The sequence below is a fragment of the Nelusetta ayraudi genome, unplaced genomic scaffold (assembly GCF_046127955.1).
Source record: "Nelusetta ayraudi isolate G7.1 ecotype Tasmania unplaced genomic scaffold, CSIRO-AGI_Nayr_v1 ptg000052l, whole genome shotgun sequence".
In the NCBI taxonomy this organism is placed as follows: Eukaryota; Metazoa; Chordata; class Actinopteri; order Tetraodontiformes; family Monacanthidae; genus Nelusetta; species Nelusetta ayraudi.
The window spans coordinates 6,677,565-6,700,818 of NW_027466102.1; the positions used below are offsets into that span (position 1 = coordinate 6,677,565).

Below are 23,254 nucleotides of genomic sequence, written 5' to 3' on the forward strand. Positions count from 1 at the left end.
ATCCAGGAGGAAACAGTAACGATGGCTCTGGCTGGGAATTATTAATTCACACTAGCTTGTAAGCGCGACAAGGAGTGTAGCTTTTTTTTTTTTTTTTGTCAACAGCGCAACAGGAATGCACGGTGGATGCTACGTCAACTGACACTGACATTTTAACCAGCAAAAAATATTTGAATAAAATATGTTTGACACGGACAAGAATCTGTGACGCACTCTTAAGATGCTGAGATGCATCGGAATTGTGCCTTATTTCATCATCCGTGCGACCGGCAACAAATCCGACGAACACACAAGAAATTGTCGCTCGTGCTAACAAGCGTAACCCTTCTTCGGCTGCCTGGCATATCTCTCATTGCCACAAAGCTCCAACACTGTCATGGAACCCCCAACACCAAGTGAAAAAAAAACATTGAACATTTCTGCGATAGGCTGTCATATTTCCACATAAACACTCACTGTGCATGCAGCGGGAAAAGCAAGGTCTTTTCTCCCGCTGTGCTGAAAGGACTGTTTGCCTTGAATTCTTCTCCTGCTACTCCTTCTCACCTGGTCCCTCTCTCTCTCCCCTTCGCACCCTTTTTTCTGATCACAGGACCAGCATCAGCTGTGGGTGGGGGTAGCAGGTGGAGCCAGTTGTAGCTCATCAGCCTTTTATCAACTCACCTGCTATTTAAGGGGAGCTGAGGGACTACGTCAAGCACCAGAATGCAGGAAGCCCCTGCAGGGGCACCAGGCGATGGGTCGCCAGGCGCTGGCAGCCAATGCGCTCGGTGCCTTGTCTGCCCAGATCTTTTCCTGCCCTTAAACTGCCTGCTAAACCTACCCGCCCTGCTGAATTCCACATCTTCATACGCTTTGAAAAAATAAGCCGCTTAAACATCCAGAGTGTAAAAGGTGGCTTAATTTATGATTTTTATATTGGTTAAAGCTTAACATACAACATAAATATGTTGCTATAAGTGTATACTCATAGTACAATAACATTTTTTGGTTTCCCTACCCATTGAGTGGTTCTCATACATATGCAAGACTATAGATATAGCAAGGGTCTTGCTCCCAGTCACTGTAGCTGCAATCTTGCACTGCCATATTTCCAAGGGACCCTGGTGTGGACAATCCAGCCTGCCTAACAGCGCGTCTCGAATTTAGAGTGAACGCTTGCAACTACAAAAAAAACAACACGGGCTGTGTCTCAATTCAGGGTCTGCATCCTTGAAGTACGCATTTGAAAGGGAGTTGCGTCACAGCACTGCGCCGAAGGCTCGTCCCAATTCCCAAAAGTCCTTAGGACGCTAAAAAATGCGTACTCGGAATGCGCCTTCGTTTTAGCCAATTCCAAGGCTGCACCGCTACTATCCTTCGCATACTTCTGTATCCCATGATGCTTTGCGTGCTGCTGCAAAGCATCATGGGATCCTGGGAAGTCAGCTGAAATTAGCGGCAGGTACTGGCAAAGACACTTAATATAAATTTAAGTATTGAAATTTCACGTAAAATATGCAGTTTTAACGTAGGGTTTTTACTTATGTGAATATCGAACGACATCGTTAGATGGCGAACCAATGGTTAGCTTGATGCTATAAAAGCTAGACCGTTCTAGACCGCTAGAACGCTTCCTTCAGACTGAGGACGCTCGTTTCAAAGGGTGCAGACCCTGAATTGAGACACAGCAACAGAAGAAGGTGAAGGAGGTATCCAGTGCTCGCAGGCCACCGTAGTTCACAGGCAAGCTCAGGAGAGGGATGGACATAACTGAAAAACACTGCAATCTAAATTGCAACCACTTGATGTTTGTCTCCAAATATTAAACACTTAACCTATAATTAAATTCCATTGGCAAGGAAACACTTTTATTAATGTATTTATGGGCAGTCCATTCAGCTTTTATCAATATGAAAATCGTAAATCAGGCCAAATTTGACACACTAGACCTTTACATTAATATTGTTCATGTGAAATGATAAGTAGCCACATGTAAATTAAAGCATGCATAATAGTGTGTTCTGCTGTTTACGTTGCAACAGATAAATAGAACGAAATGGTAGTTAATTACCTATCCCTTGTTCCAGATTTAAAAATATTGGGGAATGGACAAAGGCTTTAGTTTTTCCACTCTGAATGTGTCCAGTCCAAATGCAACATCAAAAGGGACTTGAACTAAGTATCTAGGTCCTGAATGAAGGACTATTGTGAACATATGAACCAATGTTCACATATAACCTTTCAAGTTTTCTGTCAAGGTTTTTTGCCGACTCATTCGTAAGGGCAACCACTTCCTAATGAGGCAACTATTTGCATATACCGTATACTCCACGCCAAGGCTGTGCCAATCAATTTCAGCTTCGGCGTCCTCCCTACGGACATGCCGACAGGCTAGCTTGCGGGATTTGGACATCGCACTGCCTTCCAGTTAATCAGGTCGATGACTGAGCATCAGTCGCAAAATTCAGTGTGCACCAGAGGGTATCCACAATGCACTTGTGCACGCTCAACACTCGACCGTGATTGATCACCAAACTGTTTGTGGTGCTGTAAATCATGCTTGAGCCTCTAAGCACAGGGAAGATTTACATTTCGGCGGTGACTGTGATAAATATGGGGATTCCGCGTGCGTATCATTTGACACAGTGGAACTCGACGTAAAACCCGGCTGATAGATAAAAAAAATATATATATTAAATTTGGACTGTAGACCGACATCAGAGTTAATTACTTCAGAGATATTTTTAGGAGATTTTTTTCCCAATTTGTGGAAACTACTTTGAGATTAAACACACCCTATCCTTTAAGTGAGTGTATTTTTATTAAGTTTAATGAAAAAGATTAAAAGACACTTACACATTAGTGGCAAAAAGGGCTTTAAGTGACACTTGTTGCGTATATTTCTGGGTTTTTTATTTCTGTTTTTTTTTTTTTTTCTGGGGGTTTTATTTCTGGGATAATACTATCTCCAAATGAAATAGAGAATGAACGAAAAATAAAAAGTGCAATCATGTGTGCTAGTGTGTGTGCTTGACCTTGGAATGCAACCTGTTGTCTGAAATCTTGGGGCGTTAACTTTAATGGCTCCAATCAAAAGCATTTTTACTGTCTAGGATTGATGAAGGAACCAATCGGTGCCATTTTAGTCGTGACAGCCGTCGAAAGCAAATGCTGCAGACTCACCCTTTAAAATCCACGGATGGAAGATGCTGCTGCCAACGGATATTGCACCGTAGTGTGGTGTTGTGGCAATTTTATCAGAGTTGGATGTCTTTTTCGCGTCAGATGGCAACTGAAGAATGGCACTGAAAGCTTTCTCCATTTTTGCGACACTCTACAATGGTTTTGGCGAGGTTTAATTCACAAAGGTGGCACGCTGTGGCTCACCACGGGTTGCTGACGCAGGGTGCACGCTGAATACCTTCCTATACACCAGCGGGAGCCTCCCGCCGGCAATAACTGGCTCCATTGTGAATGTGACACCTGGAGGAATTGTCAAACCGCCTTGCTATTTGAATGGGGCTCCCCTTTACAAATACATTCTGGGGTTTCTTCACGCGCGCGGATGTGTGGAGTAAATCCGACGGGTTGGGGGAAAAGATTGCCGACGTCAGTCAGTATGAATAAGTGAAAACGGAAACAAGCACTTTATAAATTAATGAAGTGACGGCCCTAATAAGACAAGACAAAATGTTTGTGTGTAGATGGATGACACTCTCATAGTGATTCAAGCAGGAGTTTTGTCCCATTAGCTGCAACATCGCCTGTGTGTTTCTCTCTGGTCTATAAGAAGCCAAGAAAACGGCTTAGCCAGTGATCGGGCTTACCCTTACAAACAGCAGTCATTGAGAGTTTAGCCCAAGATAGTCAAAGGCTTTGTTTAACTTAGAGTTGTCAATTATTGTCTGTGTTGTTTTTTATGATTTTATTATTATTATTATTATTTTTATTATTATTATTATTATTATTATTGCACTTTATTGGCCCACCCTACTCATAATTAACCTTAACTATACACACTTGGAACGGTGGGATGCAACAGGCCATATTTCAATGGAGACAATATTATACCATCAAAATACAAGTCAAAAACCAAGATAATGATACCAATTAGCTCTAGCCAGCTAGCTGTACTGAACACTGACTAAATTAATTTTGGCCAGTATTGTACCATTGTACTCACAGATGACTTACCCGCCGTTCTTATCCTAAAGTAATTAGCCTCTGATACTTAGCATTTAATTACCAGGGCATGGCAACAGCTTGATGGCAAAATGTGGAATTGTGCACATCTAGTCGCAGTCCCATCGATTTCCCGGGCTGAATCATTCAGTCTCGGTCGCTAAAGGAATAAAGCATGTTGTTTCTTTCACTTGGCCCGAGGAACCTAATAGGAGTGGGCCGACTGCAGTCACAGACATAGTGAGTGAGTCAGCAGGGCTCCAAACAAGTCTAAGCTATTGAGATTTAAAAAAAAAAAAAAAACCTTGGATAAAAAAAAAAAAAAGAAGAAGAAAACCAAAGGAATGAACCGCAGCCACCGGAGCGTTCTGGGCACAACCGTGACACAAACAGACCTTTTATTTGAAATGATTTTGTTGCCCACGCCGCTTCTCTCAGGAAACACTGATGCCTTTTTTTACCTTTGCGTTTACAGGGACGCAACTTTTCTTTTGGAATTGAAAACCACCGGAAGCTCGTGGAATTGTTATCTTGGCGGGAAATTGGCACACAACTACTTTTCTTATCCAGATCGATCCCTCCCTCAGCCTTTCGTAACATCAGTAGGGCGTCAAGTGTGACCGTCACCGTCCGTCACGTGCGTGTATGCGTCATGTGAATGCGTAGGTGCTGCCATTAGGCTCTAATTCAATACCACTGTGCGCTTTCCCGCCTCTAAGTAGAGTAATAAAGGAGAGAGGGGGGGGAAAAAAACCTCCGTACCTCAGGCCGAATGTGTGCGACTGCTCAAAGTGGAAGAGGGAATTCATCTTAGCGTCGGAGTTCATAGCTATCAGCCTGTCCATCAGATCCTGCAGAGGCACGAAGGCAGAAGTCGGGGGGGGGTCGGGGGGGGGGGGATGGGCACAACACAACAGAAAGAGGGAACAGTGTCATTTCACAGTATTTCGCAGCAATTAACATGGGCACGCATGTGGCGGGTGGGCGCTGCTCGTCAATTCAAACGCCGCGACGGCGGTTTGAATAGAGGCGCAAACATGCCCTCCAATGGCCGAGGGAGGGATTGCACTGGCGGTGTGAAAGCCACTCACGGGAACGGTGGTCGGCATCTCTCTCAGGGTGTAATTCGACTTGTTGGCCAGAGGTTGTCGGCCCAGGAGCTTCCAGACGGACTGGGAGGAGGAGAGCAGGTTGACCATGGACAGAAAGGACTGGAGAGGAGAGAGAAGGAAGGCAAGACTTGAGAGAGCAGAGGGTGGGGGAAGGAGCCGGAAAGCCACCCTTGTTTAAACTGCGTAACGGGGTAATTTAGTCACGACTGGCAGCCAGGTGGATGTTCATTGGGCCTGGTGCTTTTAAGAACATTTCTTGTGGGTTTGGTTTATTGCGGTGTTGCGCGTTGGCCGTCGAGCGCACACTTCACCGCCGCGCCTTCCGGAAGAATGCGAATAACGCGGACGCAGGATGACCGAGGAGCTAAATGTCAAAAGACCAAGCAGAGCACGTTGGTAAAGCCGCCGCGTCCACGGTGCGTTCCGTCCATCGCTGACTCAATGGGCTGCATCTCGACTGGAAGATCAGCTCATTAACAGCAATGAGGTTCCTCCAAACACACTGCGTCGATGAGGAAACGATATAGGATTCAGTCTCTGAATCTCATTGGTTAACGACTCCTTTCCCTGCATTACATATATTTTTCACTAAAACAGGTTATGTAAAATACAAGTGGGAAATCATTAACACGGCATTATCATTTGTTAAGGTTGAATTTTTTTTCCCCCATTGTGGCTCATGACAAACTTTGCTTTGTGCTTTGCTATGATGTATTTCGCCATATAAACTTTTGACATTTGCTATAAAGACAGTTTGTTTCTTCACCCAACTTGAAAAAGGTTTACACAAAGCAAGGACACACATGTCAAAATGTCATTAAAAAAAATAAATAATAATGGCAGCATCGTAATGTATTTGATATAACCCCTAAATCCCTGAACAGAAAACAAAACATGTTGACCATTCTGCTCAGACATACAAAAGGGTTTTTTTTTCTCTCTCTCTCTTTTTGTTTTTTTTAAGACAGAACAAAGACATCATTGAAAGGGCTGTAAATAATATATCAAGGTGTGCTTTTCTGAATTTAAAAGTCTTTCATCGCGGCCTACTTGTTTGATGTTCCACAGATGAAAAACAGACTTTGACACGCTTTGCCTTTGTCAGAGTTTAACGGATGCACGCACCCTCATAAACCCCAAGACACTGAAACAATCAAAACTGGAGAGAGAAAAGACCAGCGTTTTTTTTGTTTGTTTGTTTGTTTGTTTTTTATCTAAAATCCATTTCAAATATGACATTGATTGTAACTATAGTTTTTGAACTATAATGTGTATTTATCTCCTTAATAAATCCTTCAGAGATGAACGGGTCTGTCTTTCACATCTTTGTTTTTTTTTTTTTTTTCTTCTCCAGTGTGTAGTTTTGGAAATCAGTCCAATGCGACGGCACAAATGGCACCAGTACGTCTCCAAGGTTAATGACAACGCTGCCCTCCAGCCATCTATACCATCCTCTGAGACCTCCACGCTGTCGCCACATTTGTGTCCCCTTAGACGCAACGAAAAAAAGACGTTTCAGTCGGAAGCTGGAACTGAGTGTTTTTGTAAGAGGCTGCCAACGAAGGGCTGAATTTGCTCGAAAGATCTTTTCAGTGGTTAATAGTGGGGCGACTGCCCCTTTAAAGACAGGAATGAAAACCGTGGTCTTATAACTTCTAAAGTGGTGGGAAAATGTTTTTGGACCACCTCGTGCATTTGCCATGGATTGTTTTGTGGCACACAGCGTACATGACACTGAACGCACTGACACACACATACTCAAACATTTGCACTCAAACAGCAGCACACAACGTAATTCTCACAACAAACGGCACATTGCCCTCGATTTTTCCCCGTGGCCACTCGAGGTACTGCAGCAGAAATAATTCCATGGGCCGAAAAAGCATTTTTCCCAAAGACCGCAATACAAAAATAAACGCATTTAAAACGGCTGACAGGACGACTGTGACCTGAAACCCGGTTGATATCAAATCTTTCTATTGTAGATTTTTCAGTTATGGTCTTTTAGTCGTTTAAAAAAATGATAAAGGCCAGAAAATCAGCAGAAAAGAGTTTATTCCCTGCGTGACGTCACAAAGTCGTACGTGCTGCTGTGTCTCAGCTCGTTCTGATTGGCTGCGTCCTGACGTGTCTAAGTGACGTTCTCCGGAATCGTTCTGATTGGCCAAATAGATCATGTGCGTTACAGAGGCATTATGGGAAATGACACCACTGCGCATGCTCTGTGAGCCCATTAAAGACAAAAAAAAAATGTTGGCGTATGCACTGGGTGTGGCTGAGACACGCAAAGAAACTGTCTGACATCTTCGCGCCGAAGAAGGGGACGTTGCAATATGATCACTGCCACCAAGTGGTCAGGGGTGTGAATTGCAACCTGCCAAAATGACCAAAGCCTTCAGATTTTTCCGTCACCGTAAAAAAAAAAAAAAAAAAGTCAATGACGGAAAATATCCAGTTAACGCGACCTATGGATTATATATAAATATACAGTCTGAAAATGGGTGTGACATTTATTTTTCTACATTATCTACAACAATAACCTGTCACCAACCTTGGTTTTTTTTTGCGGGGGGGGGTTTTGACAAAAAAAAAATTCACCACAGTTCAAAAGAAGCAAGCATGACATTTTTTTTTCCCCCTTGCACATTTTGTCCGTTTCCAACACCAACCTGGCTCTGGGGCTGCGCTGCTCCTCTGTGCGGGGCTTGGGTGAACTTAAATGTCTCGCTGTGTGGATGTAACCTGGCAGCTGACCCAGTGATAAGGCAAGCTTTACAGTCACCAGCGGCAGGGCACAGTTCACACTTCACTGGCTGTCTGTATTCACCCGGCTGGTTTTTACTGAGAGACACGACTTGGCTCCAGTCAGAGGCCAGTGTCCCCGGCCCCACACACACACACACACGTTGGAGCTTCACGTCAAACTTTGAGCCTGTCCTAGACTGAACTGCGAAAAAAAAAATAAAAAATCCTGTCCAAACTTGTAAACCAAAGACTTTGAGGTCCCCAGGCTGAAGCAAAGAGTAACGTCTTAGAGAGTCTTAAGATTTAAGACACTTTTACGAGTACAGTCGGCTGAAAGTGTCACCACACGCGCTTCAGATTAAATCAGCTCAAACAGAGAGATGGGCACAATACCTTCAGGCAGCTCCTGTCTATGGGGTCCATCGGTGTGGGTTTGGGTCGGACCACCCTGACGTCTTCACTGCTGCACTCAAGAGTGCACCAGAGCTCTAGAATCAGCGCTCGTATGAAACCTGTAACAAAAAAATGCGAAAGCAAAATGAGCCAAAAGCAGCAATAGAGGAACATTTAATAGGACGTAAAGCATTTAAAGTTTAAGTGTGTAATATTTGGGGATTTTTAAGAAGAAACAGTGACATCAAGTGGTTACATTTTTGATTGCAGCGCACTTGTGTCCCCTTCAGTACTCAATACCCATCCCTCTCCCGAGCTTGCCGGTAAACTACTGTGGCCTGTGAACACAAACCTAGATACCTCCTCCATGTTCTGCTTTGTTGATTTATTTGAATAATGTGAATATTTGAATTAATGTGAATACAGTACATACAGTATATACCCTATTCGGGGTTTCATTCATTATATTCAGACTTTCATTCAATACATTCAGAGTTTCATTCAATATAGTCAAGGTTTGTTCAATATATTTGGAGTTCCAATCAATATATTCGGAGTTTCAATCAATATATTCGGAGTTTCAATCAATATATTCGGAGTTTCATTCAATATATTTGGGGTTACAGGTACAGGTTGACTTTATTGTCATTGCACACATACATGTACAACGAAATCAATATATTTGGTGTTTCAATCAATATATTTGGTGTTTCAATCAATATATTCAGGGTTTCATTCAATATATATTTAAGGTTTATTCAATATATTTGGAGTTTCATTCAATATATTCAGGGTTTCATTCAATATATTCAAATATTAATTTTGTCAATGGCATGTCATACATATTTTTTCGTTGTTGTTGACGTATGAATTAAACAGTGGGAAATATCTGTTTGTGACATGTGTACCTGAACTGTGCAGAGCCGCCACTCCGGGAGCAGTCACTGCCACCTGTGTAACCATCACCCCGTATCCAAACTTCTCACAGCGGCTCACCTGAGGATCACACACACACACACACACACAAGCACACACAACCTCAAAAACCACAGCAACTATTCTGACGGTAAACTATTTCTCAGAATATGGAGGGAAGTTGTTAACGTTGATATGGCGGAGCTGAATTTTATGTTTCAAATAACTGTTCAAGGGTGAATCTAAAACTCAGTATGCAAACAGCACTGCGACAGGCCCAGTTACCCTGAAGAGAAATCAAATTGCAAATTGATTTTTAGAGTGCGCAGACCCCTCAATAATTACAGAACAACGCAGCCACTAAAATAGACTAAATATAATTACATACCATAATTAAAAGTGAAATAGAAAAGGAGAGAGGCAATCACAAGGGCCCGTAAATGATGGCAGTAAATTAAGCCCACAGGAGGTTAGTCATGGTATTTCACTATGAATTATGGACAATACTATATATGTATGAGCGAGGTAGGGGCTAATAAATTAAGCCAGCAGGGTGGGTGTGTGTGAAGGGGGTGTCGCAGAACATAAAGGCCTCCCGGCTAATAGTGAATACTAATCAGGCTCAGGGAAATATGACTGTGGCCTGGAGAAGCAGAAAAACCAACAGCTACATCTTCTGCAAAATGGTTCTGGGGGGGGGGAATGGAGGCCAGAAAAGGGAAAAAAAATCTCAGAAAAGTTTCTTTCTGCAACTTCTGACAGCCGCTTCCCCGTCATCCACTTCAAATGCTAATCTACATCTACTCTTTTATGCAGGGGATGTCTTTACTTTGCCTTTATATTTATTTATTACCTTTAACCTTTTCATCGCGGATTCAATATCTATGCAACTTGCCAATATTTGCCAAAGAAGTATGACCCAAATGAAGACAGAAAACTAAGAAGAACTATTAAATTATTAAACAATTGAACATTTTGGCACCGCTGCTGCTCCAACGCGCCACGTTATTCACATTTTAACTCGCAGATGAGATGATTCGGCAACTAAACCTCGTCACTGAGTTGAGTCTTTAAGGTGTTTATCCAATCACAGGACGCGTCCGCGTGAAGCTCAGCGTAAGGCTAGCTAGCTGGTCTCGGCATCACACATCGGAGATCTGATTGGCAGTCGCAACTAACTGAGGTCCGTTCACTTGGGCAGACAGGAGCCTGCAATGTCGGTTCAACTGGCCTCAGGCAGATTTCACAGAGCCTGACGGCACAAGCTAGCGGAAATATGATTGGATAGTAACTCTACGAACAATGGAAGCAACGCAATCAAGTGGATATTATAGGATGTGAAAAGAACAGACTAGGGAATGTCACTTTATTATCATATTTATGGGAAAATGTACTTTTCTAAGTAAGGTTAGGTCGGTAGACGAAAAGGCCTCGCTGACCCCGACGACCCAGCACTGAGTGGAGTGTGCGGGTTCATACATACCTGCAGTTTTTTAGTGAAGCGAGAGAACATATAGGAAACGCACTCGTCCATGGCTCCTGTCTGCTGGAGCAGCAAGAGGCCTTTAGGAGTCGCAGCAAAGTTCAGCAAGCCGTCCAATAAGGTTTCCTCCCAGAGGAGCCTTCGATCAAGCGGGACAGCAGAGAAGAGTAGCGGTTGTCGCTAAGATTTTTTAAGATCACTTGGAAACAGGATCTCGCACACATTCAAAAAAAAAAAAAAAAAAAGCACAAAAAACAACCAAGGTCGGCAACTTGCTCAGCGCTGCTAAAGACGCGTTCGCAGTCGCATTTCGCCAATTTGATATTCTTTGAGGAGAACCTCCGCATTAGTCTCGCTCATTGCTAGGAGGCCTCATCACTTAACAAGGCAGCGCTTGGAAAAGGTGAACCATGCATGCAAATGAAGAGGTCCGTGCCAGGCGCCTGTTTCTGGCCAATTAAAGCGCCCTGAGTTGACTCGGCCCCGGCTGAGTTTACCAGGTTTACTTTAATACAACTTTATTTTAGCAATGCTAAGTTCCTCATTATTCCAGGACTTTTGTATAATTCCATGCGATAAGAGGTTTATTAAAAAAAAAAAAAAAAAAAAACATCAAACAATGCGAGTACATTGTATGTCACTGTGTCTTTTACAGGGAGATTTACTACAGTGCAGCATACTTTAGTTTTTAGGCAAGCTATATTGTTTGGATATAAGCGTTTACTGACAGACCAAAGATTACTTAGTGGTGCTATGAGAAAAACTATGCAGTAGCGTGTGATCACCCCGTGCTTCCACTGAACCCTTTCGGGTCAGCATTGTTTGCAATATTGCACCGGCACTGGAAATTATACATAACAATGTGTTGCTCAAACGCAGCCATTGTGTAATTTTTTTTTTTTTAAATCTTTTCTAAGTTCATTGTTCCGTTGATCCTTTTTAATACTCTCGATGCAGAAATGTAGCCTGGCTCACATGTGCTGTTGCTCCTGCCTGCATGCTCCAGAAGAGGCTCCCGGTACTGGAGTTGGAATCCTCTCCGACAAACACCTGGCCTAAAAGTCAAGAAGTCAAGTGGGATGTCAGAAAGGCTATTACCATTTATTACATGCACTCTCACCATTAAAGGCCACTGAAAGTACGAGACTGTGCACAAGCTGCTGACAACAGAAAAAGAAAACCATTGCAGTTTTGCTTTCCTGTAGCCTCTGAGACTGTAAAATAGCTTTTTGCATGCGTCTATAGGAATGCTGCAGAACAGACATGTATTACTAAGATATTAATAGATAGTAATCCAGATAAACATATTTTGAACATAATAGTACATCTAATTAAACAGCAATAAAAGCATATTCATAAATCATCGAAATTCGAATGTAGGATTTTGTTACAGATTACATCAAAATCAAATAGATGAGAAAAATCTTTATAACAAAATAAAACCCTCTTTGGGGACAAAAAAAACTTACTTCTATTCCGATTTTTTTTTATTTGCTCCATCTAATACTTGTTAGGAGGGAGGAAATTGACTCAGGACCGCCACCAGGGGGCAACAAATACAGCAGGTTTTCAACATGTCAGACCGCTTGATGAAGTCGGTTTACAATGGTGGGGCACTGGGCTGCCAATCAAACTCGACACCCGCGCAAAACTGTTGACTGGGCTTGTGAAAATCCAATGGGGAAAAAAAACGCAGGCCCGCTGCGAGACGACTAGCGCAGCAGCCGCACCATTAATATTTGACAAGAATTTTGACGAGTGGCGGAACTGGTGGGAGCAATGTTGCGGAAATGTCGCGACCACGTCGGAGGACAAGTTAATCTGTGACAGAAAGCATTTAAGATCTGCACGGTCGCTGTTCCAAACGGGGGGTCAAAATGTGCGTTTTAGCATCATAATGCCTCTTGTCGCACATCCAAAATGCCTTGGCTAAGCTTTTTTTTTATTTATTTATTTATTTTTTTTAAACGAAAAATCCTCTGCATTTGCTTGGTGCAGCTATGCAACAAATGTTTTCCATGATATTCCATGATATAAAATGTTATGCTAAATGTAAATTCACTAGATGCAATCAGCACTTTTTCCCATTTCAAAACGCAGCAGCTTTTTAATCCAGCCTGCTGAACTTGGAAGAAATGATACTAATAGTAAGTAAGTCATAAAACAGCTGTATTTCGTCCATTTTTTTTCAGTGTTTTAAGAGTCATTTCAATAAGAGCTAAATACCGTGGGGGCTTCAAAGACAATGATTCATTTTCAATTGACATTAAAGCAACATGTTTTCTACATAGCCCATATTGGGTCACCAAAACGCTCCGTCCATCTGCTGCTGCTCCGGCCCCCTCTGTCAAAATTTTACAACCCATTGTGGCCCCACCAGTCCAAAAAGTGTGCCCGCCACTGAGCTACTGAGCAAAGCAGAAGTGGCGCCGCTTAGCTTTTCTTTTTTTTTCATTTTTTCTCAAGTTCACCAGAACGCAATGACCTCTTGAAAATGAAGGGGGCGCTAAAACACAGGGGAGGAGAGTCGGACCAGATTTCTGTGAGGGGATTCTGCGCAGGTACCTTTTGCCACGCTGCAGCGACGGCCTTGTGGAGGCCAAAGGGCCGCAGGGCCCGCAAACCCTCGCAGGTGTTGTACATCTGCCTGCAGACGAATACGAAGGCTCCGCACAACGACCGGGACGCGTCGGGCTCGCTCGGCGGGAACGGCCCGTCGTCCAGCAGCAGCCTGAGGGTGAACTGGACGATGACATGGGCGGCTACGGTTCTGCAGACCGAGAGAGAGAGAGAGAGAGAGAGAGAGAGAGAGAGAGAGAGAGAGAGAGAGAGAGAGAGAGAGAGAGAGAGAGAGACGTTCATTCTGAATAGAGATTATTTAAAAAAAAAAAATACAAATAAACATTAATGATAAGATTAATTTATAAAATATTCAGACCAAAATTACACTTTAGTACTGAACTGTAATAACTTGTATACATTTATAAATAGTCACGTTATCATATAATATATGATTATATTAGAATGCTGTTGTATGTGTTTAAGGTATGAAGGGTTGAAAAAAGAGAAACACTTAAAAAATAAACATTCACGATAATAAAATTATTGTATAAAATATTCAGACCAAAATGACACTCTAGTACTGAACTGTAATAACTATGATGTGTACGTTCATATATAGTCAAGTTATTATGTAATATATGATTATACTACAATGCTGGTGTATGTGCTTAAGGAATAAAGGGCTGAAAAATGAAAAATAAAAAAAAAAACATTTGTTTAAATACAAAAACTGAAACCAACCCAAACCGAAAGTTACGATTCGATTTGACTTTTTCGTACATTCCGAAAAAAGTGAAGTTAATTTTGCAGCTCTTTATTACTTTAATTACTTTATTACTATATACTTAAATGAAAGTAACGTCATTTAACGCACATTCCAATTGTCAGCGATTTTGTCAGATGTGTTTTTACTGCCGGCAGACTGCAGGTTAAAACACTCTGCCCTATTTCGGGTAACCACTGGGATCAGAATGCAAAACTAACTGCCAGCCTCTGAGCGACCTCCAAAACTTCCGTGAAGAAAAAGCAAATAGAATTGAGACTTTCAGAACATCGAGGGTGAAATTGGGGGGGGGGAATAAAAAATAAAAGGCCGCGAACCACGTTGCACCCCTCAGCTGTAGTCTGCCGCTCGGGCCGGAAAAAAACAAAGAGATCGGCGGCGCGGATTGAATTACAATCTTCTCGCTCGGGATGTATATCTCGCATCCCATCAAGAGTCAGCGGCGGCGCTCTCACCTCTCACCGCGGGCGGCCGCCGCATTCCCCTCACGCAGGAAGAGCGCTAATCCTCCGTCGGTGTTTGCAATGCGAGCCAGGACGTCGGCGACGAGGGTCAGCGTTGCTGCGGGGGATTTCAAATGAGCCTAAACAGAGCGGTAGGGGGAGGACACACAGAAGATTTGCAATTGGAATCACAGCAAGGAGGAATATATACTTTTAGATTTAAGACTGTAATAATACCATTGGCTCTATTTCATTTACATTTCCTTTAAATATTGGACTCCCCAGCAAGGAGTAGCAGGAGGTTTTGGACGACTGCTACGTTGTCTCTTACCTTTGGGCTCCTGGTCTCTTAGCCTGATTAAAATGAATAATTCATCTTAAATTGAGAACATCCGGTTTATAATTTTTGCTCTCGTTTCTTCTCTTGAGCTACAATATAATGGAATAGAATAGAACGGATGTACTTCATTGATCCCAAATTGGGGGTTACTGCGCTGCTGCGGCACTAAAAACAATACAAAAAATAAACTATACAGTAATTAAAAGAAAGAGTCAAGCAAATCTATATACAACAACAAGAGCAAGATGTGCAAGAGGCAGTCAACTGGGCGGAGGCATTCACCCATATTTTTTTTTATTTTTTTATTAATGCTGATAGGCTCTCTGTGCAGCCGATAAAACTATGCGTCAACCTCTCTGCACTAGGTCAGATCTGATGTAACCGTGGCCTGTTTAACTCGCCCCACTTGACCGAGGCTCGTACCTGCTGTCCGCCGAGCAGCGCCGCCACCGGGGCCAGCAGCTTCTCCATGACCGGGGCCTGGTGGAGACACTCGGCCGCGCACTCGGCACTCTCGCACAGCGCCCACAGCACCTCCATCACCAGGCTGCTCGGCGACAAAGGGTCTGGACACAGATGTCAAATAAATAAATGAAAAAATACAAAAATAAAATTCTTCCAAATTTTAGTACTTGGTCCTTGGATAATGTCGACAGTTTTCCAGTGCAGCTTGTGCTCTTTTATTGAATTAAATGATTCAGTGTTTCTCAACTGGTGGGTCGTGGCCCAAAAGTGGGTCACGGTGCCGTTTCGATAGGGTCGCGGCGTGGTATAGAGGAAATGTTGGGCATTTATTTTGCAAGACACACAATTCATTGATCCATCCATTTTCAATATATTATTCCAATATTTCAATATATTGCATATTCCAGTTTAGAGTCTCCAATCCACCTCACCTGCGTGTTTTTGGAGCGTGGGGAGGAAGACACAGGGAGAACATGCAAAACTCAAGGCAGAAAGGCCCCGGGCCTGGAATCGAACCCGCGACCTTTAGCTGTGAGGTGACAGCGCTAGCCACCGCGCCACCGTGTCGCTCACACAATTCAATTAAATGGTTAAAATAATTGATTTACGAGCCATGATCGAAAGTGGGCTGCCGTTTTTATTTTTGTGGAATAAATTTGGGTCGCGACTTCATTGCAAGGAAGCAAAAAAACGCGGGTCCTTCCGACTCCACCAGTTGCGAAACCACCGAATTGAATGACCTTAACTTTATAGCTTTAAAACCGTTTTCCTGGATAAAGTATTTACCTCTTTCCCATTATGAGCCAGAGCAGAGTTCCCCTGCATAATAATATCAAGCATTTCCGGACTCTTGACAATAGGATTGTGTTTGCAATCTGGCACGGCCAAGAGGTGGCTCGTTATTGACTGCCATGTAAGTTGAAAGTCGGGTCAAGTTATATTCAGCCGCTAGCAAATCAAAAACTTTTGTCCTCAGAGTGAGTAGCTTGAGTAAATGCGGAAGGACGATCGTTAGTTTTTTTTTTGTTTTTTTTTCACTACGATAATTGAATCACCTGGCGTGACTAAATTCCAGCTAAGGAGCATGACACAGTCTGGAATGAAATTGCAGTTCCGTGATGCCTATCGCCACTGCGCGATCAGGCGGCTTGCCGATGATCTTCGCTGGTCAGCGGGTAAAACATTAATAAAGTGTTTAGCTGAGAAAGCGTCACTGTCTGCAGTAGTCCGCCGTGCGAGACCTCTGACTTGGCCACGTCAGCCGATACTAACGATCCCCGACGAGATTACGAACGCTATGGGTGTATTCGAGTGACTATACGGTGCCGTAAAGCGGTATCGACTGTGACGCAAGAGTGACGAGGCAGGGGTCACTGGCAGGAGAAAGTGCCTTCACAGCGGTCGCTACCGCGGCTGCTTGTTGGGCGATGTGAGAAATCGAGGAGGAGGTCCAAAGTCAATAACGTGTGTGTGCGTCAGTGTGTGTAAGTGTGGGTGTGTGTGTGTGAGTGTACTGTCCCCACCTGTCTGCGAGGTGTCGCCGGGCAAAGGGCCGGGATGCTGGTACATGATGTTGATCAGGACGACCATCAGCTCCGTCAGAGTGACTGGGTCTAACAAGTGCGATTGCGAAACTTTCAGGAATGCCAAGAAACTGCTGCCATGGTTACGAAATGATGCGTAAAAACATGCAAAAAAAATAGATTTATTTGACTGAAAAAAAAATCGGAAACCTACGGACACATGACCAGGTGATGACAAATTATGAGCCCATGGTGCCAGTTTTTCGGCTTGGTTTTCGAGGCGTGGAGATGCTGCGGTCCAGCCTAACCTCAAACTCGGATTCCAAGTACTCAAACGATTACTATTACACTGGCGTCAACCACCTGATTGCCTCCAGACTTCTTCCGGGGGACGAATAGCTAACGGACAGGACAATGGTCCCAGTAGCGACGAAAGACAAACATTAAACCAATTTAATCTTCCCGCCTGCAGATCATCGACGCCGTGACTACGTTCTGCGGCATCGTAATCCGCGCGCCCATGGGGCGGGGCAGGATTCTGACGAAAACGACTGAGGCATTTCCTCGGCCGTAAATTCCGCTCTGCAAATAGTCAATTTAACCTTTTCACTCGCAAGGCATTTAAACGGCACAGTCGTGCCTTTTGAGTTGCGGCGGCTGCTATCTGCGGACCATAAACACTGTTTATCGCTTCACAGCGAGGGGCAGATAACGCTCTGTACATTTTGTGCGGGGGGACATAAGGCCGCAAATGCAGTTTGCAGCAGAACATTGCAGCGTTGTTCAAATTGGTATGTTTCGCGCAAAGCTACGCTAACCCACAGTTGAGCGTGCTAGAGCCACTAGCGCTGCGATATTGACAAATGCGTGGTTTCTGTCGATTTTCAGAAGCTAGCTTGACGACAGAGATGATTCAGAAAGGTTGTTCCTTTTTACCTTTGTGCTTCACGGCCTGAACGGGAAACAGCCGTCTTCCATGGGTGTAGATGAGCACTTTGCCCAGGACGCAGAGCGAGTGAACAAAGAAGGCATACTCCAGCTCTCTCCCAGTGTAAACGGTCCCCTGGGCCGAACCTGGAATGTTAAGCGTGAAGTGATCTTGGAAGAAATGGAAAAGTTGCAGGAAAACAAAATGCAGATTGGGAAGAAAAAAAAAACATCTAAAAATATATTAAAAATTAAAGGTGAATTTCGTGTTTGCTGCGTAAAAACAACAAATTGTGAATGTTTCAATAGGCTAATTCCTTTATTCATTCACAAGTTCATTGGGAGCAAATTTCTTAAATTCGCCTTGGTCAATTGTGTCCCAATTTCAAAGGTCAAAAGGTTACAAATCGTTTTGCCACAACAACAAGACACAACCCGGTTGCGCAACAGTTCAGTGTGACTGGTGACGAATGAAAACAATCTCCCATCCTGGACTTTTGCTATCAATGGTATTTGATGTTAATGTTTAATTTAGAACACTAAGGCACTGAAATAAAAATCGGTTGCACCCTTACAGTTTAGATATTTGAGAAAAAAAAAAAAAACTAGGAGAAGCCTGGAAACAATGCTTCGCCTTCATTTGCAGGGAGTGTACGTGCAAGGAGGGAGTGTGCACATGTCCACGTATCAAGACACAAGGTCTGACTGTGCAGCCTTGACGCGCCAGCTGACTTACAGGAGATAACGGCCCCGGCTTTCTCAATGTGCGCGTTCAACTGCACTCATTCTCTTGAGATTGATTTTTTTTTTTTCTCCTTTCGCAGTAAATGTGCAGCTGAGTAATTAACGTGCCGGACAACGTGAAAAAGTTACGCCGCGATCCTGTTGAGTCAGGAACTTTTGGAAATTGCTTTTAAAACTTTCTCTGTTGTGAAAAAAAGAAGAAAAAAAAAGACTCTTAGTTTTTCGGGGCTTTTTTTTTTTGTACATCGCAAACTGGTGAGCCGAGGCAGCGCTCTGAATGCGATCCAACACACCCAGTGCATTGAATTAGGATTAGATAATTAAATTTGGTTGGTTCATTCCGAAAAAAAGAAATAAAAAAAAAAAAAGGGACCAACTGTCTTTGCTTTATGCAGCCATTAGAAAAAGAGCAGCAGGAAGCCAGTGCAAAAAAGGGTGAGAGGAGCCTTCACCTGATGACAATGGCCCTGCTGAACTCCACACAGGGACTGAAGAAATAACTGCTCAAGCCATCGATTGTTTTCCATGGTAGCCAAATTATTACTGATTGGCTAAATCAATACACCTGTGTCCTAGGATAAGAGACAGAAGCTGCGTTTCCGTTACCCCTAGAATTGCGCAAAACCTAAATATCGCAATAAAAAAACTTTGAAAAACTTCTCAAATATCGCTAAGAGGTTTTTATGCTCTCATGAGGTGGTTTTTCGGACGTATCGACACAGCGGTATATCGCAAAAGTGTCATGAAAATAACACTTTTTTTTCGCATTTAAACGTCACCGGACGTGACGTAAGGGGTCACGTGACCGGTCTCCTTCGAGTCAAAATGGCGCGTTACGTTTGGACGGAGGAGGAGACGAAATTTTTTACAAGTAATCAAAGACAAAATAGAGAAAAAAAAAACGTAAACAAACACAAGCAAACGTAATTCTGAAGAGTTCTTTACGAATCTTTTTCTAAAGAAAAAATTCATAAAGAACTACGGCTTACGCGCTTTGCACCATTCAACGTAAACGCCTGCAAATCGTAATTGTACTTCTATATCACTTTTATTTTTTCAAAAAGTTCTAACGGAAACACAGCTACTATAATGATGTAATTTCCTGAATGCACATAGACAATGAGGAGGACTTTTGTGCCTGGTCGTAGATACCTGTCAGTGATCAATGTTTGATCATTATTAAAGAATTGTTTGGATGGAATTGTCTGGACCCTGCACCTGCTTAATATTTTTATTTGACAATGCGTGTTTTCATCTGTTACTTGACTAGCCAAATTTAAAAATAAAATGAATAGGGACGCAAGTGTAATCGGATGATCTATTTGGTGCGGTGTCACCTTTCCAGCAAAACAAAAGGCACCACAAAGTGAGATTGAGGCGCCACCTGAATGCTGTTGGAAGGGCCTGTTGGGTCACCTTTGAGGGCAAAGCCCAAAAGCCATGAAACAACCTGGCGACTTACAGCGAGTCTCAGTGTCAGACTCGCACACACGCCTATGAAATCTTGGCCTTAACTTTGGCTTTATCAATTATTTACGATTGCCTTTCACAGAGCGCTTGTTTCTCAAGCTTCTCCTCAGCACCAGTCTCAACAAGTGTCCTAATCTCTTCAGTCCGTCGTTCCTTCTTGTTCCTTTTCTCCTCCGCTTCCCCTCGTTAAAATGACAACAAGGAACAGCGGGGGCGCACGTTAGGGAAACAGAACAAATGAGGACGGCGGAGTCGAGGTGAAAGTAACATGAAAGCCGCGTTCGGACCAAAAACAGTGTGGACAGTCAGCCCTTAAAATCAGATTTGAGAAGGAATCAGATTTGAATCAGATTCATCTGCAGTCTAAATGCAGGCAAAGGCCCTGTTCAGACTGCCAGCCAAAATCCGATTATTAGCCCATCCAGATTGAAACCGGATGGCTCTTTTGTAGTCTGAACAGCCTCCACTCCGACGTTGTTGCTACAGCAACCTGTCAGATGGATCAATAATGTCGCACAGTCTGAACAGAGCCAGATCCCATTTGTACACTTGCTAAAAACAGTGTGGACAGTCAGCCCTTAAAATTCGGATTTGAGAAGGAATCTGATTTGAATCAGATTCGCATGCAGTCTGAACGCAGCCAAAATACCCTGCAGGATTCGACTGAGGCGTTCAGCTTGAGAGAGTGGGGTTGTTTTTTTCCTGCCTTTTCGTTGCACAGAACACATTAAATCAGGACGCGCGCCACACGGAGGAAGGCCGGCAGAGCCTGGGACGATAGGAATCAAGGCGACGCGGACAGCGTTGCTTACCGGTGTCGCGCAGCTCCGCTGACCCCGGATCAGTCGCCTCACTTTGCAATCGATGGCGGGACTCATTGAAGTGGAGACACTGCTGGAGGGCTGCGACAACCTGAGAGGAATGATCACCATCACGCTGTGCAGGGGGGGGCTGACCGGATGATAGCTTCTAATCGTTCTCAACGCCTTTGAATGCCGACGCAGGTGGCGGGGGGGGGTGGGGGGGGGAAGCGGGAAATTCATCCAAACTGTCAATGCGGAGTCCTGCTATCGAACCATCTCACCCAGTGGTTTAGCTTTCATTTTAATCTAAATCGCTGGGATTTTCGATGCGCGGTCATGCGAGAGTGGTTCAGGATTACGGTGATTCGGGGGAGGGGGAGGGGGAGGGGGAGTCTATTGATATTTACTTTGGAGAAACTTTCAGAGTTAATTTCAGAGGACTCCTCCCCGAGGTCGGATTAAACGATCAATGCCTAAACGTCAAAGGCACTCCCGATTCCTTTGCCTCTGTCTCAGAGACCCATCGATCAGCACTAAATAACACACATTTGGGACAATTTCGGAGAAATTGGGGCCATTGTGTCACATTACACCTTTGTAGATTGAGATGTTAAATTATGCAGCTCTCTAAACACTTCTCAAAAAGGCTCTCTCATCTTTGTTTTGGCTTGTTTAGACTTCTTCGCTGTGGGCTCGCCTGAAGTACAAAGAGATGCGGGAGAGGCGCATCGATCGCCGACCGAGTCGCTCACCAGAGACTTGTACTTTCTCTCGAGGAGTCTGAGAACCACCGTCCTGCTGTAGTATCCGTGCTGAAAGGTGGAGACGGGGGGGGGGGGGGGGACCAGAAGAGACCGTTAAGAGTCGGAAGAGAGATGAGGTCGAGGAGACAAAAGGACGCACCATCCACTTTTTAAACCACGTGGCCTCAATGTCCAGCAGCGCCAGCAGGTGAACCGGCTCCAGGGTCTTCTCTGCCCGTTGGGAGCAATGATCGTGGTTGGACGACAGCAGTGAAAAGGTGCTTTCGATCACCTCCTCCATGTATCTACAAGAAGAGTGCATGCATTTATAGTGTCCTTTATTCTTTAACATTGGTTTTATTCCCTGTGACTCTTCATAAATCCTTCTAGTTAACAAATACAAGTGGATAAACAACACATTTTACATCAAATATTTTTGATAAATCACTTTTGGGATCCCGGTCAGCAACTCTAAAGTCAAAACTCACTTTTCCGGGTGACGAATCCAAAACGTCGTCACCTCCTTCTGAAAGTCATTTAGCAGCCGAATCTGGAGGGACGCAGACAAGCAAAGGTGGCTTTTAAGGTGTCCTTTTGCAGCGCAATGGACGACAAGTTCTCTACCTGATTGAGGAGGCGGCTGATTTCAGGTCTGCTGATGTCCACGGAGGCCGAGCCGCTCGGGAAACTGATCTTGAGAGACGCAAAGCTGGACTCCACACTTCTGGCTGCACATCCACAAGAAATTGCAAATGCATCATTTTGGTAAATTTTGCAATTGCATCACTTCCATCCGTTCAATCTAGGGATGTTAACGATTAACCGCTGATCGATTAATTGTCGATTAAGAATTGAATCGATTAAATTAAATAAGTCGTAAAATTGGTCACATTGGACCCTCAACATTATTTAAGCATTAAATAATGTTGAGGGTCCAATGTGACCAATTTTTCATTGTGAAATTTAGGTTCTCAGGAAAAATCAATTAATCGTTAATCGATCAATATGGTCAATCAACTAACAATTACTGAATTAATCGCTAATTTGCATCCCTAATTCAATGCCTTCATTGCCTTCAACTGGTGGAGTCTCCACATTGTTTTCCTTATTTTCCTTATCACCCTTATATTCCTTATTTTCCACAGTAATCAAATTTATTCCACAAAAATGAAAACGCTAGCCCACCCTCTGTCATGTCTACTCAATAAATTATTGAAATTACAGAATTGAATTATATGTCCTGCAAAAAATAACATTCCCAACATATTCTCTATAAATACATATTCAATATATTTTAACACAAAACAGTAAAATGGCAGCATGATTTTTTCATTACAGACTTGGAAATAAAAAAAATTGAAAAAAAAAAAAAGCTGTGCTAATACTACAAGCACAATGACAGGGTTTATGCACTCTATCTATCCTGTTTAGAGTGGCCTACCCAAGCTTGTGTAGATCTCCCTCGTCACGCTCAGCGGAGAGGAGGAGAAACTCTTTGCAAAGAACTGCAGCACATTGTCCTGGAAGAGTTGCAAGAAATCATTTTTTTTTTTCACTTTCAGCATTCGTGGCAGTTGGATGCTGTCATCAATGCATCAAGGTGTGCAAAAATAAAAACAATAACATGGAATATTTACA

At 43.4% G+C, this 23,254-nt stretch overlaps 1 protein-coding gene across 2 annotated transcripts in view; it reads right to left on the reverse strand.

Moving 5' to 3' along the window:
- Positions 1-23,254, reverse strand: part of tbc1d32 (TBC1 domain family, member 32) — a 64,922-nt gene that overhangs the window by 38,298 nt on the left and 3,370 nt on the right. Inside the window, exons 6-22 of one of the 2 annotated variants that reach the window (XM_076037557.1) lie at positions 23,058-23,136; positions 22,241-22,344; positions 22,105-22,166; positions 21,777-21,921; positions 21,626-21,685; positions 20,883-20,982; positions 17,866-18,003; positions 16,930-17,019; positions 15,365-15,507; positions 14,614-14,741; positions 13,378-13,582; positions 11,788-11,867; positions 10,813-10,951; positions 9,323-9,410; positions 8,415-8,533; positions 5,256-5,375; positions 4,927-5,015 (exon numbers count right to left, since the gene is read on the reverse strand). In XM_076037557.1, coding sequence (XP_075893672.1) covers positions 4,927-5,015; positions 5,256-5,375; positions 8,415-8,533; positions 9,323-9,410; positions 10,813-10,951; positions 11,788-11,867; positions 13,378-13,582; positions 14,614-14,741; positions 15,365-15,507; positions 16,930-17,019; positions 17,866-18,003; positions 20,883-20,982; positions 21,626-21,685; positions 21,777-21,921; positions 22,105-22,166; positions 22,241-22,344; positions 23,058-23,136 — 1,889 coding nt within the window. The remainder of the gene's footprint in view (positions 1-4,926; positions 5,016-5,255; positions 5,376-8,414; positions 8,534-9,322; positions 9,411-10,812; positions 10,952-11,787; positions 11,868-13,377; positions 13,583-14,613; positions 14,742-15,364; positions 15,508-16,929; positions 17,020-17,865; positions 18,004-20,882; positions 20,983-21,625; positions 21,686-21,776; positions 21,922-22,104; positions 22,167-22,240; positions 22,345-23,057; positions 23,137-23,254) is intronic. The other variant, XM_076037558.1, reaches the window with a different exon arrangement.